The following is a 13999-nucleotide window of genomic DNA, read 5'->3' on the forward strand; positions in this document are numbered from 1 at the left end:
CCCCCCCCCCCCCCCCCCCAGTAATGTGCGAAAGCCTGTGTGTTTGTGTGTAAAACAGCAGGACCTTCTGGATCTTAGAGTAAAATATACCTCGCAACACCGGCGTAGCATGCCAGAGGTGTCTTGATGGAGATGGAGTCATACTGAGCTAATGAAGCTCCAAACCTCAGCTATCGATCCAGCTCACAACAGTGCTCTACAGAGATAACCGAGGAGGGGAGCAGTGTGTGGCATCACGCACTCTCTGATCTGTGTGACATCTAATTCTGTGTAATGAACCTGGTAAACCAGAGAGCATGATGGGGGGCTGTCTAATGTAATGACGGGGATAGCCTGGGCGGCTTTTTGAAAAGCTGCGAAAAACGCCGCTGGTTAGCTCACAGGGCTTTCTGTAGAACAAACACATAAATTATAAAAAATGAGGAGTTAGACGTGCTGTTGCTCTTGCTGTCGCTCTCTAAACTGTGCAAATGGCAGGTGGTGTGAATCTGTAATTGAAGGGACGACTAAGGTTCGACCATTTTTATCGCCCGCAGCCTAAAGGCATAGGTGGACAATAATAATTTTACCTGTGTGTGTGCGTGTGTGTCTGTTACCAAATATCTCATGGGTGTTCATCTACAACTGATTAACTTTTGGGGTCAACTCAGTTCAAGATGTCCGCTACGGCTAATCAACATTAGCCAACACAAAAGTTGACTTGAACTCAGATAAATTTACAGATGTTGAGCTAGAATTTGGTGACAGTTTGTGAAAGATCTCGGTTTAAAGTTTGGCCATTACATCACATTTTTTTCAAGTTTAACCAAAATAGCTACAACTCTGTCGTTTCCCAACATAAGATGATCTTAGTCTATAACTCTGACATAAAAGTTGTATTTACCTCATTTTAAAACTTGGTAAGGGCACGCTTCGTAATCTTCTAATAAATAAAAAAATACACAAAAAGGTTTAAAATGAAATAAAACTAGAATGAAAGTCTACATTAGAATATGCTACATCTTTAATTAAACTAATTTGAGGTTAATTAAACATACATTTAATCAAATTATTACAGTACATTAACAGCTAAAGAGACATCTCAATTATATTTAATGTTGAAAATATTATATTTTACCTGAAGAATCCTGAACCTTGAACATAACCAAAAGCATAAACTAACAATATAAAATGCAGTAAACTGCTGTGGTGAATTACCAGGTTTTTTTTACCGTGTTTTTGGTTTCTAGTGAAAAGTAAAAATCTTCATATTATGAACTGTGATTTAATCAGTACTAGGCTCAAAATATTGTCAAATCCTCTGAAAGTAAATTGGTATTTTGTGGTTGTATAAAAAACATTTTCAAGGGTCTAAAGATTTCATTCAATTAGGAAACGCTGCAGTGGAGATAAATACTCATTTTACTGAGGTGGTGATGGTTTAAATTTCCTCCATCATTCCTGAGTAATAGAAAGTGTCAAAACTGTCATGACACACTACTTTGAACACTCCCACTTATCCTTGCTGAATTAAAATAGACCTGGAGTTGGGGATGGAGGGGAGGGGGGGCTTTTTCTTTCCCATGACCACCTCTGCTGCTGGTGCAAATGAAAATGCCCTTCCCAAAATAGATCATTTTTACCCTTCAGATGTCCACTTTTATTTTAAGCCCGGTGACACCATGCCATCCATCACACTCAGCTTTTCAGATGTGAGCGGCCCCGGGGGGAAAGCACTGATACCGTGCCGGGGGGGGAGCGGGGAGAGTACTGTGATATCGTGCTGTTGCTGAGCTGTGAGGCTTTCTATGGTTAGATTTCCACTAATTTAATCTCAGAGCAGCATTTAAACAATTTCTTTGAGTAAAGTGGAAGTTGCTCTCCGTCTTTGGAGTAAACATTGAAAATTGATGCTCTGCCTTTCCAGCTCTTCCCTCAAATTACCACTTGACGTGGCCAGATATCGTCCTGGATTATTGTCTGCCAGGAAAATGCACATCTAAACGCTTTATTGGATGTTTTGGCTGGGTGGAAATTGTGCAAAGTACACCCGGCACTTTGATCATCTTGACCTGGAAACGTGATAGTCACCCCACTTCACAGGCGCCTCTGACACCTGGGAAACTGGATCTGGCATTCTTGATACACGAGCCGCGCCGCAGAACTAAAGACTTAACTTCTCCGGTTTCATAGACGGCAAGCACAGAGTTGGTGGCAACCGGAATTTCACATGGCTCAGACTGGGGTCTTTGTCCCCCCCCCCACACACACACAGACACACACACACACAAGCCAACTGAGTCTTGTAGGGTTTGAAGTCTGGGTAGGAAAGGAAGATTAGCACGATTCTCAAAGCTTTGTCTTGCAGCACAGAAGATAAACTTGGGTGAATTAAAAGACAGATGTTAAGTTCCTTTAAACCATCGGTTGAATCTCAGGTGGATTAATCTGTTATGTTTGCCTAATTTCATAAAGTTAAGTACTATTTTAGAAAAACGAGCCAACTTTGCACTCCAATTTTACAACAAAATCAAATATCGTTTCAGAGAAATAATTAATTTAAGGCTCAGGTAAATGTGGTAAAAGCTGAGTGGCTTTTGAGCACGGTTGTTCGTTTTCCTGTGGGGAAATTCAGATGGGTGTTTAAAGTTGAATATTTCAAATAATGTCGGGATTTTTGTCGCCCGCCACTGAAAGGCAAAAGGCGGTGGATAATGTCTTTGCCCGTACGTATGGGTTTGTGTTCGTCTGTTACCAGAATATCTCATGAACCTCTTGATGGATTCTAATAAAACATTCAAGAAAGAATCACTGGATGTGCATCTACAGCTGCTAAACATTTGGAGCCAATCCATTTCAAGATGGCTGCCACAGCCAAGTGATCTTAAAAAAAGACAAAAATTGCTATAATTAAGTCAGTTTTACAGATAATGTGTTAAATTTTGGTGTGCCTGTAGCTGAGAGTCAATCACAACACATACTCTGAGGCGTCACATCTTGAGTTCTCACAAGACTTTATTTCCTTGGGCAACCCGTCAGCTTGTCAGTCAAGTTAGAAAATAAATATTTCTCTAAAATGATATTTAAAAAGCAGTCTCAATAGGTAAGATAATAATTGTTCATATATTTTTCACAGACACGTTTCAACATTTCACCTTAAAGAAGAAAACCAAATATTAGTGCCAACTCTTTGTAGTTATTTGTGTCCAGAGTCCAGCCTGATTTCTTTCACTTCTCTGGGTAATTTGAAGTGATGGCAGTGCTGCTGGTGTTTGAAGTCAACCTCGCCAAGGCAGTGTCTGATTAGAGAAAACTTTGCTTGGCTTTTAAAGTCCACCACCCTTCAGGATACCTCATCGTGCCTCTGGCCTTTGATCAGCCTTAACATAACGGTAACCATGGCAGTTTATTTTCTGCTTCCTCCAAAAAAAAAAATTAAAAAAAATAAAAAGATCATTTGTGTCAGAGAACAATCTGCGCCTCCTCCTCCTCCTCCTCTGGCACGTTGGCACTCCTTAAAAGAAAAATGTCAGGGTCAGAGACGGACCATTAGCCCAGAGTGAGCCCTTTTTGTGCTCCCAGACTCACTGAAAACACCTTTTTCAACAGATGATACCGCGACAGAGACCACAGGCTCGACCTGGGCTTTAACTTTTAAGGACATTTCAAAAAAGGGAAAACATTCAATCCATCGGGAGGACGCAGGATGTGTCCGGAAAGAGTGAACTACACCTCCAGTGGCTAATAAAGTATTCACCTGCTTTGCACGGCTGCATTGTAATACCTTGTACATTAAATTAACTACACAGTCGCCCTCTATTCACCGGTATTATACCCTTTTCTTTTTCACCGAGGTCGCTCCTGTGTTGCTGCAAATGTCATAGCGCTTTAATGAGAACTGCACTGTACTCACAATAGACGCTTTTCAACCAGATTAAATGTATCACTGTGCTCAAACTTTCCTTTCCTCCCCTTCCCTCCCGCCGCCACTCACTCCCCCCCCTCGCCCCTATTGTGACACAGTGGTTTTACAGAGGAGCTTGTTGCTGAAAAACAAGGTTAAGAAAGATCAGTATCAAAGGAGGAGTGTTTTTGTGTGGCTCGCGGGAGAGTCTCGCTTCAGGTTTCCACCTGAAACACAAAGGTGTTTTCTTACCTGATTTGTATTCATTCACACAATGAGTGGGCCTGCCTCTCTTGTTTCCAAGTAAGGAGAGTCCAGACGAGACTTTTGTTCGCCCTATCATTGGATACGTGCATGTTGCTTCCTCCAGTACGAGCCTTGGAGTCCAGCCACGGGCTTTGTCCTGAATGGATTTTTCTTCCCCCCCCCCACCCCTCTCTCTTCTTTGTTGCTCTGTGTATGCTCTAAGAAGCTTTTTTTTTTTCCTTTCAGATAAGTGTTTGAGCACCGCTGTTGATTTCTTTTCTCTTGGAGCCAGTGTTATGTCAGTCATATCAAGCTGTGCCACCCCAAAACTGCCCTGTCAGAATCCCAAAACCCACAAATTACCAGTTTGAAAGGGTTTCAGTTCGTAGGAGCCCGTCACGGCTCAGTCCCTCCTGGCCCACATTAGGCTGTCAAAACACAGATAATGTTGCCCCGACGCTGAAAACTGGTTCTGATTAATTTGTCTGATTCAGCCCATGTCAATCAAACTGCCTTTAACTTCTGTTTCAGGGGTTTTTCCTGACCGTGTCTCCGGAGTCCATCCTCAAGGTGGCAAAGCATGCTTCAGAGAACAACAAAATCTTCTGCATGAACCTCTCAGCACCGTTCATCAGCCAGTTCTTTAGGGAGCCTCTCATGAAGGTTATGCCTTATGTTGACATCCTGTTTGGCAACGAGACGGTGAGTGAAACAAAGCTTGTTCAGAGCTCTTTTCTTTGCAGACACATTCTTCTGACAATGTTTTCACAAGTGTCTCCTTATATGTACATAGAGCTTATAAAAATGATTGGTTGTACATCTACAACTGATTAACTTTGGAAGTTGTACCAATTCGAGTTGGTTTGTCACAGTTATGGTCCGTCACCGAGGCTATACCTCAGTGAATTTTTACCAAATTTGAGCTTCAATTTGGTGTGGTAGTAGCTGAGAGTCATCCGCAACACATACTCCAAGTGCTAACAAATCAGGAAGGATTGCATGAAATTGTGCATGGTTATTTTCAAGTCTGTCATTTCTCAATATAAGATGATCTTAGTCTGAAGCTCTGACATGAAAGGCGAAGGGTGATATTCATTACTTCAAAGAATACCAGGCCATTAATTTTTTTTATTTTTTTTATTTTGGGGGATTTATCAAAAAATTATCATCATCTGCAGACTCTTTTCTGTGACACATCACTATGGAAGTGCGCATTTCTTTTACATATTATCCAATAAATGCAACAAATGTCATCTCTGTGTATTTGTATTAGCGATAATACTGTCAGTCTGTTTATCTTATCCTTGGTTCTTTAAAGGAATTATCATGATTTTTTGTTTATTTTTTATGCAATCGTTAATTTTACCAGTCTTCAACTGGGTGCCACCCTGAGCTTGAATATTCCAGTTTTAAGTGAACTGTCTCACCACTTCCTGGATGAACTCCTGCAGAATGTGTTTTCAGTAAAAACACTCGTGACCTCCACAAGAAAAACTACCAAGGGTCTCTGTGATCTGTGTGACCCATCCTGCAGATTTTATTTTATGGGGGGGCTTTATTAAAACCTTGCAACTACATGCCTGCACAATAACCGCCGCGATCACTGTCAGCTGTCAAGGTTCAGAAGGAGCTCAGCTGATTCGAAAAGTCGACATGAAAACCCAGCACGAAGCAGCTCTATTTATGGTTCTTTCCAAAATCCGAAAGAATTTGAGCACATTTGGGTTGGGTGGTATCTACTTTTTAAAATTGTTACATTATCTACAAAATATACCTCAGTTTCATGCTCTTATTACTGCATGCAATTTTGTGCTTAAAGTAGATTTTTAACCCTAATTCTTTTGTACATTAGAGATGCAATACTCAATTATTTATTGCTGTTGCATAATAGAATAAATTATTTTAACAACACATAAATACTGGCATCATAATGCTGCAGAATGTTATATCGAAAGATTTTTTTCTTTAGTTTAAAACGGGTCTGGCAGCATATTGACCATATTGGTTTTAAGCAGCGGACACAGCAGGCTACAAACTTTCCAGCAGAAGACTCAGCTTGAACGCTTGCTCAACGAGCACAGAGGGAAAGTGGGTTTTGTTAGATTTCAACCAGTCATCTTTGTGGATTGCAGACTCTCTGCAATAATCAGTCAGCTGTAATGTAACCCATCACCTTCACTGCAGTCGTTTTGTGAAAGAAACTGTCTAACATTGACAGGATTTTTTTTTTTTTTTTTAGATCTTAGCTTGCAGCTTCCCTCTCCTTTTCAGCCTTGGATCCAATGGTCGTTGCACCATCATGAAGGGTTGCAATGGACTTAAATCCTTGGTGACGTTCTTGTTTTATCAATTTAGCTCATGTAATAAAGAAAGGTTGCTGCATGTCATTACAGACCGAATGTTTTTGATCCTATTACCAGGCAGACCTGGTGCACATCTTCTTTATATTTGGTTTATAAAGCTAAAGTATTGATTTAGTAATGACTCTTTTTTTTTCTCTCTCTCTCTGTCCACAACTAGCGCTCAGCAGAAGTAAGCTAGGCTTGCATCAAAAAGATTCCCCAGCTCTTATGCCTTTAAAACCACAGTGCAGTCATGCTATGACTGTTCCAAAGACCCACAAACGGAGGTCTTGTGTCCTTTTTTTGTGTCATGGCAGTTTCAAAGTGTACTGCTGCGGTAAGCTGCTAAATCTAACCTTGCTGGAAGTTCTGTCTGCAGCGGAAAGTAACTTAGAGAAAACTATCTGATGCTAAAAAGAAGAAAAGAGTCAAAGTGAGCTGCAGTGTAATGCAACATTAGAGGATGGAAAATGTAGATCATCACTACACTTGCCGTAGCTCATTACTCTGTGTATATTAGATTTTTGTCCTTTTAGTCATCAGTTCTCATGCAGATTGTAGTCAGTCATCATCAAATACAGAGTATGTATTTCTAAATAAGTCAAGGCTGCCCCCACACTTTAATATACAGAGTAAATCCATCCAGAAGCTTCACCGCACTGAAGATACAGGTTAAATATTTATGCAAATATTCAATCAGTAAGTCAAAATCAACATATTGTGCTTGATTGTTGAGGTAAGGGCTTCTTGAGTGCTTATTACTATATTCTAAAACTTTAAATCTACATTACAATTCTGTATCCCTCGTTTGAGTTCACTAATTGTTCTTCTCCATATTCATTAAGCGTCTCACTTATTGCTGACCCATAAAGAGATTAATAGAATTAGCCCAGCGATCATTCATCTCAATCTCCGCGCCATTTCATGCCGGTTGATCTATTGATTTTTCGCCGCTTTGTGGAGGCGCGTCGCTGGCTGGAGGTCAAGCTGTGGGCACAGGCTGCAAGTGTTGCTGGGAAGTATCCTCTAACAGGCCAGATTAGCTTCACTCTGAGGCACCACCTGGACAAACTGCACCTTTAGGGGAGGAGGAGGAGGAGGAGGAGAGGGAGGAGAGGGAGAGTGGATGTTCACTGGACTGAACTTGCCGCCCCACTGCTAAAGCTACTAAACAGAGCCCTGTCTTCAGGGTAGAGATGGCAGCAGCAGAACAGGACGGAGCTGGAAGAAACTGCTCAGCATTTGAGGATTTATTGCTCTTGCTGACTTCAGCTTTTTTTCCTCTTTTCTTTCCGCAGCTAACATAAGGCCTCCCTTTTACATATGCGCCTCTCTCTCTCTCTCTCTCTCTCTCTCTCTCTCTCTCTCTCTTGCACCCTAATTGCTGTGAGGAACAGTTCTGTCTCTTAAACTATGGTGTACGTTCCGCAAGTATTTTCAAGCTGGGTGTTACTTAATTTTTTTTTTTTTTTTTTTTTTTTGCTCACACCTCTTCGTTACTAAGGTTTAATCACTGTGGAACGTTGCAATTTATGTTTGTCAAATAAGATTATCTCTCGGGGATGTTGTCAGGACTTGCACTTCAAAAAACCGGGTTAAGAACTTCTAAAATGAAGAGTTTCGGTGAGAAACAGAGCATATATTCACATCTCAGTCGCCTGAAGCAGTCAGGTCTTCAAGGCTCAGTGTAAGACTAATGCCTGTCCGGTGTGTTTTGACTCCTTTCTAAACCCCCCCCCCCCACGCCCCCCTGTCTTTCGCCTCCCTGTGTTGGCAGCTGGGAGGAGGGAGCGGGGAATGACTGCTCATACAGTCAAGCCCCAGACCTCCCATTGTGCACAAGCCAGACAAGGTTGGCGGTCATGCAGCGGTGCATGATGAGTGACAGGCAACAGGGCTGCCTCGCCCACGCTCACCCCCCTCCGGCCCGCCTGGCCGTCCTTTCACCCCAACTTCCACCCCCCAATGTGATGGATAAGCCTCTGCCCGCAATGCTTTCATAACAAGTCAATGACAGTCAGCATCATGCAGTCTGACTCCTATTGCCTTGCAGAATGTGCCATAAGGGAAGGCTAATGTGTCTGTCTGTCTGTGCCTCCCTCTCCTACACTCACTGAGTCACCAAACAGAGCTCCCCTCACTGGGGAGGGAAATATGCTTAAAGCAGCTACAATATCTTATGTTTTGAAAGTGGCTGGCATTAAATTCAAACAAGATAGTTTTGGGGAATCGATTGCAGCGATATTTGTCAAATCTAGGAAGTCATTTCAACCAGATCACTTTGTTGTTGTTGGGTTTTTTTTGCTTGTTTGAAATCTGAAGAACAGTCATGCAGCACCACAGACTTCAAAAATATCAATAGTTTCAGTTTCATCTCTTAGTGTTTTTTTTTCCCCCCCTGCTTCTGAAGTGGAAGTGTGTCTGTGTTTCTACCCTGGGTGATTCGGCTAGAACTCGATCCTGCTGGTACTTGTTTAAAACCTGGCCAGCCCAGCCTATCGGCAGCCTTGTGCTTATATAACAGTCTCCCATCCGTCCTGTAATTACTGCCTTTTTGGGGCATAGCGTAGTGTCTGTTCCTTCGCTGTTGGGGTGGGGGTCCAAGGCGACGTCGCTTCTGTGTTGCTGGAGCTTCTGAGGCGGTGCCGACAGAGGCGCACAAGACATCAGAGGCTACTTCACTTAATTGGCAAACATGTCGTGTGATAACCTGGGAACGGTGCGGGCCTAATTGAGTCCTCCTGTGCCGTCCTCCTCTGACTACCTGACACGGAACCCAGGGCATTACATTTCCCTCGGTTTAATGGCCGCAGTTAATTAGGACCGAATGAGGGAATCATTACCGCTGGAAAAACCACATGCCAGTGGATCCGTCGATGAAATTATCCACAATTTGCTTTTGCTATTGGAGCATATGAGATAAACCACACAATGGGGGGGAAAGGATTGGATCATTACTGGCAGATTTGTATTGTGCAATGTTAGACATATCATAAACGGATGTAACGATTAATCAAGCCGGAGTTAATCACCCTGACTGATGGTTTTTTTAGGCCAGGCTTTCTCAGTTTAGATTAGCTCTTTTTTTTCCCGTCTGTGTGCAAATGGTTTAAAAATTAGCTTGCTCAATAAAAGAATGCCACTCAGAGGTGGCTTAGTTTTTTTGCCCCACGGCCGCCAATCTCTTCACTCCTCTGCCATTAACATTATATACCATCCCCATACATGGCGCACCACATGCCTTCCATTGCTGTCCAATGACTTCTGCAGCCCTGCACTCAGAGGGAGGGTATTTATATGGGTCCCAGCCCCGTCTTCCAAATGAGAGACAGTCATTGTAATTGAATACTCAATAGGTGAGCCATTTAACAAAAGTGGAAATGGCATTCAGCTATGTATTAATGTGCTTTGCTGAGGCAAAAGGAGCCATCATCATTTCAGTGCTCAAGCTGTTTTAAAAGAGCGTTTAGCCTCCCGTCTCACCAGGCCGTGAGAGCAAAAATGACACAGGTTTTTTCTTCTCTGCACTTTGTATGAATGTTCTTCGCCTAATATTTTGTATGATTATCCTGCTTTCTTTCCCCCTCCCCACTCCCACCCATCCCTCAGCAGCTCACCTTGATCTAGATGGAGGAATACAAGCAGCTCTACAGAAGCTTATTGTCATGAAAAGCCCCTCAGGCCTTTTGGCTCTCAGCCCCATTTTTCTCCATATGCATGCAGTGTGTGTGTGTTTATCTGCGAGTGGGGAACTCTAATGATTTTTCCAGGACAGGTTTAAGTGGGTGTACAAGTGTATATATGTGTGTTGTTCTTTTTTTTTTTGTTTTTTGGGAGGTTTTTTTTTTTTTGGAGATGGAAGGAAAGCGATACATGGGTAATGTGGTGCCATTTCTCAACACCTCTCCAGAGTCATCATCTGGCTTTGTTTGTTTGATAGACTGCTCGGAAGCCTTATCTCTGTGTCGGGGCCTGTGGCTGTTTATCGCCTCGGTGACGTGTGCGGTGGCGCTGCGAGTGTACTTGCTCTCTGCTGTCAGTGTGTGTGGGTGACGGCAAGTTCACCAAAGACCCCTCAGGGTACGAGGAGTCCTCTCAACGTACACACACACAAAAAAAAATTGGAGAAAGAATTTCCTCGTGACAGCTCACCCACAGCGGACTCAAAATGTACTCCTCAGTGGTAGCTGGGGGAAAATATCCCATCTCACTGCCTGGAACAAAGAGATGCGAGAGCCAGATTAGCGTATTACCAAAACAGCTTCCCTTTTAGGCTCTTCTCTCTCCTCCTCCTGTCAGAGCTGTCTGCAGAGAACAGAGAAGAAACACGAGACATTAACCTCTACGTGTTTATTCACTAGGCCCCACAGGCCAACTTGGAGGATGAACACAGAACCATCTCTGAAGCCGGCGAAGCGGAACAATCACAACGTGTCATTGGAGGAAAGAGACATGAAGTATGAGCTGCTGCTCTCCTTTGTGTCTTTCACAACTGAATTTTAATTGAATGGGCTATTTCTGTGATGAGTCACATGCTCTCCGTTCGGAGCCGGAGTACGCTGACCTTCATTGTGACGCGCAGTCAACGATTTTTATGATGAGTCATGGCTTGACCAAATGCGAAAGATGCATTCCTTGTGATTTTTTGTTTGTTTGTTTACTTTTATAAATTTCTGTTTTAACCCTGCAGTCAGAAGCTCTCCAAGATGCAAGATGATGATTTATATCATTTGTAACTGATGACAATGAATCAGCATCTTTTTAGTTACAAAGGCTCAGGATGTAGAAACTGGTGTTGCATTGGAATTTAATAGGTCTCAATATACTGTTTTAATATAGTTAAGCCCTGTTCATCATGATTTTGGTCATACTTGAGCTTCCATACTAACTCAAAGAATACTTTTATCAGCAGAATCAGCGCTGCTGTAGGACCGTCAGACACCAGTTATTGGGGAAGCCTGAGCTCTTCAAGACAAATTGACTGTTTTCACATTTAACACTTGTTTTTCCAAGAACGGCTCCTGTGAATGGCTTTACCATTTCGCTCAATTGACTACCTGTGTCGTCGTGATTGACAAGAGTTTTCTGATAAGGACTTCATCAACGAAAAGTGACTCTCTGGGCATGTTGGACTGTGGACAAACCGAATAATGTCTGAAGCCCTTTTGGATTTTTGTTTGGCACTTTGAATGATTGTAGACCTTGGAGCTGAGGTTTTAACAACATTTTTTTAACGTCCTAACTCAAATTAAGCACAAAAGGAACCCTTGATAACTGCAAAACAGACATTTGTGATAGATGAAGTGTGTGTTGGTTGAAAACTTTGTTTAAATACTGTGTAAACGGCTCAAAGCATAAAAAGAGTTTAGTTTTAAACATCTTTACAAATTGCACATTTAAAGCAAGATTTGAGTTTTTTGTTTTAATCAAAGAAATTTACACATGACAACACATTCAAGTTTGGTTTTCCAAATTCGAAGTGCACTTTTTTGTGGTTTAAGGACATGGTGATGAACAAATCACAGCACCGTTTTTTCCTTTGGTTGTTTGAACCATGGCTTAAATCTCACTGCAGAAAATAAGAACTGTAAGGATTTAAAATAGTCTTTTACACAATGTTTTTGTGAAAAAAATGACTTGCGTTTGTTGTAAATATTGGCAGAGATGACCCGTAATGTCTGGATGCTCTTGGAATAGACTCGTGGTTCGCTTTTTAAGCCCCGCTCTGCTCGTTGTTACATTTTAATTTGACAACGTGCAACCACCAGGATATAATAAGCAAGTCTCTTTTCTTCCATCAGGGGAAAAAAATAAATTGCTGTAGTTCTGTCGTGCATAGCCAGTAACAGTAATACAATTAGCTTTTGCAGTCACCAAAGTAGCAGACTGACCCTCTTACATCTTTCATTCAGTAATATTTACCTAAATCTTGCTCCAGTATGAAGAGTTTTTAACTGCTGGCTTCAGTGAGTGAGACTGAAGTGTGCTAAATACAGTAAGAGTGTCTTTTATTGCTTATGAATTAAGCTTTTCATCTGTTTTTTTTCTTTGTTTGAAAGGTGTCAAAGCTGAAAAGATTGGAAACTTTTACTTAACTCCTTCACACGACGTGTCACTCCAATTAACCCATCTGCATTTTTCTGTGGATGTAGGCAGAGAGTGGTTTCAGCGAAGAAGAATGGTTTCTCTGACACTCCTCTGTTTTTCCTGGCTGTCTGTTTGCGAGCCATGGTACTTTGGGAGCCAGCACGGCTCCACCGGAGGAGTCCGGCTAACCACTGTAATTGTGCCGCACCGAAGCCGCCTTCCCCAGCCTGGGACTGAACCATGAAATATTTGAAAATGCCAGGGTTAAGAGAGGGGGGTCGTTGGCAGTGCAACATGAAATGTGAGACCATAGAGCATCTTTAACAAGGAAGCAAATGGAAAGCCAGCCAGTCTGGCAGCCGGGGCACGAATGGAAGCCCAGCTGAAGGAGAATAATTATGGATGTAAGAGGAGATATTGCACCGGGAGCAGATCAATAGTGCCTTCATTCTGCTGGAGTTTATGTTTTTTTTCTCACAGCAGGAGACGTTGCAGGATGTCAGCTTGTTGGTAAAGATCCTCACAGAAGTTTTAACACAACCGAGCTTCCTGGATACCCTTACAATCCCGAGGCCTGTCCCGCTCCCAAATCACTGTTGCTCAGAGTTTTTGGCTGGTTGCTTTTCTCCCATCTCCAATCCTCTTATCCACACAGACTTGGCAGGAGGACTGGCCTTTGTCTACTCATGATTGTATTCCCACAGTCCACACTCATGTTTTCCAGTTTCATTTGGAGGGATCCCTAATTCTCCTCATGGTTATAAAATTCTGGATAAGAGGACAACAAAGATCAGCAATCAGGAAACATAATCTGCTAACCCTTAATAACATTTTGTTTTGTGTCATGGATTATTGAACCTTTGTGTCAGTCTGATTTCAGCTCAGGGAAACAAGAGTTTTCACTCATTTTTGGTGGTTGCTTCATTCCAAGAAGAGCCATGTTGTATTATTTGTCACATGTCTGTATGCATGCATGGAAAGATGTGTTGCCTTCTCGTTGAAACGCCCTTTGCCCTTCACACAGATTTTTTTTTTTTTTTTGGCAAATGGCCATCTAATGCCCCATAAATAGATAACACACTAAATATGATCTCATTTTTTTGTGTGGTCAGTTTATCCACACAAAGCTCTTATGTCTCATGTGCACACAAATGGTTTGAATTATTTTGAGGGCTTTTTCTTTTCTTTTTTTTTTCTTTTTCCTCTCTGGGTTTTTCATCATCTGAGGCATGCAAGCCTCTCCAGAGCAGATCTTTGTTTCTCATTAGGAGGTAAATAGAGCGGGCCAAATGCTCACATGTTTATTATACACAGGAGGGTATGGTCACTGTTTTCAACAGTTCTCTGCATAAGAAAGAAAAAAACTGTTCAGTTCTTTGACCTTTGTCTGCAGCAGCTTCAATTTAATGTTTGTTGAATTTACTGGATAAAAGGCTGAGAG

General features: G+C 42.1%; 1 protein-coding gene across 6 annotated transcripts in view; it reads left to right on the forward strand.

The window, feature by feature from the left end:
* The window catches only part of adkb (adenosine kinase b), a 138180-nt gene that overhangs the window by 82145 nt on the left and 42036 nt on the right, over positions 1-13999 (forward strand). For all 6 annotated transcript variants that reach the window (XM_025010756.2, XM_017438791.3, XM_017438799.3 and 3 more), the window contains one exon: positions 4661-4831. In XM_025010756.2, the coding sequence (XP_024866524.1) occupies positions 4661-4831 (171 nt within the window). The remainder of the gene's footprint in view (positions 1-4660; positions 4832-13999) is intronic.

Source organism: Kryptolebias marmoratus, linkage group LG17 (assembly GCF_001649575.2).
Source record: "Kryptolebias marmoratus isolate JLee-2015 linkage group LG17, ASM164957v2, whole genome shotgun sequence".
NCBI classification, from domain to species: domain Eukaryota; kingdom Metazoa; phylum Chordata; class Actinopteri; order Cyprinodontiformes; family Rivulidae; genus Kryptolebias; species Kryptolebias marmoratus.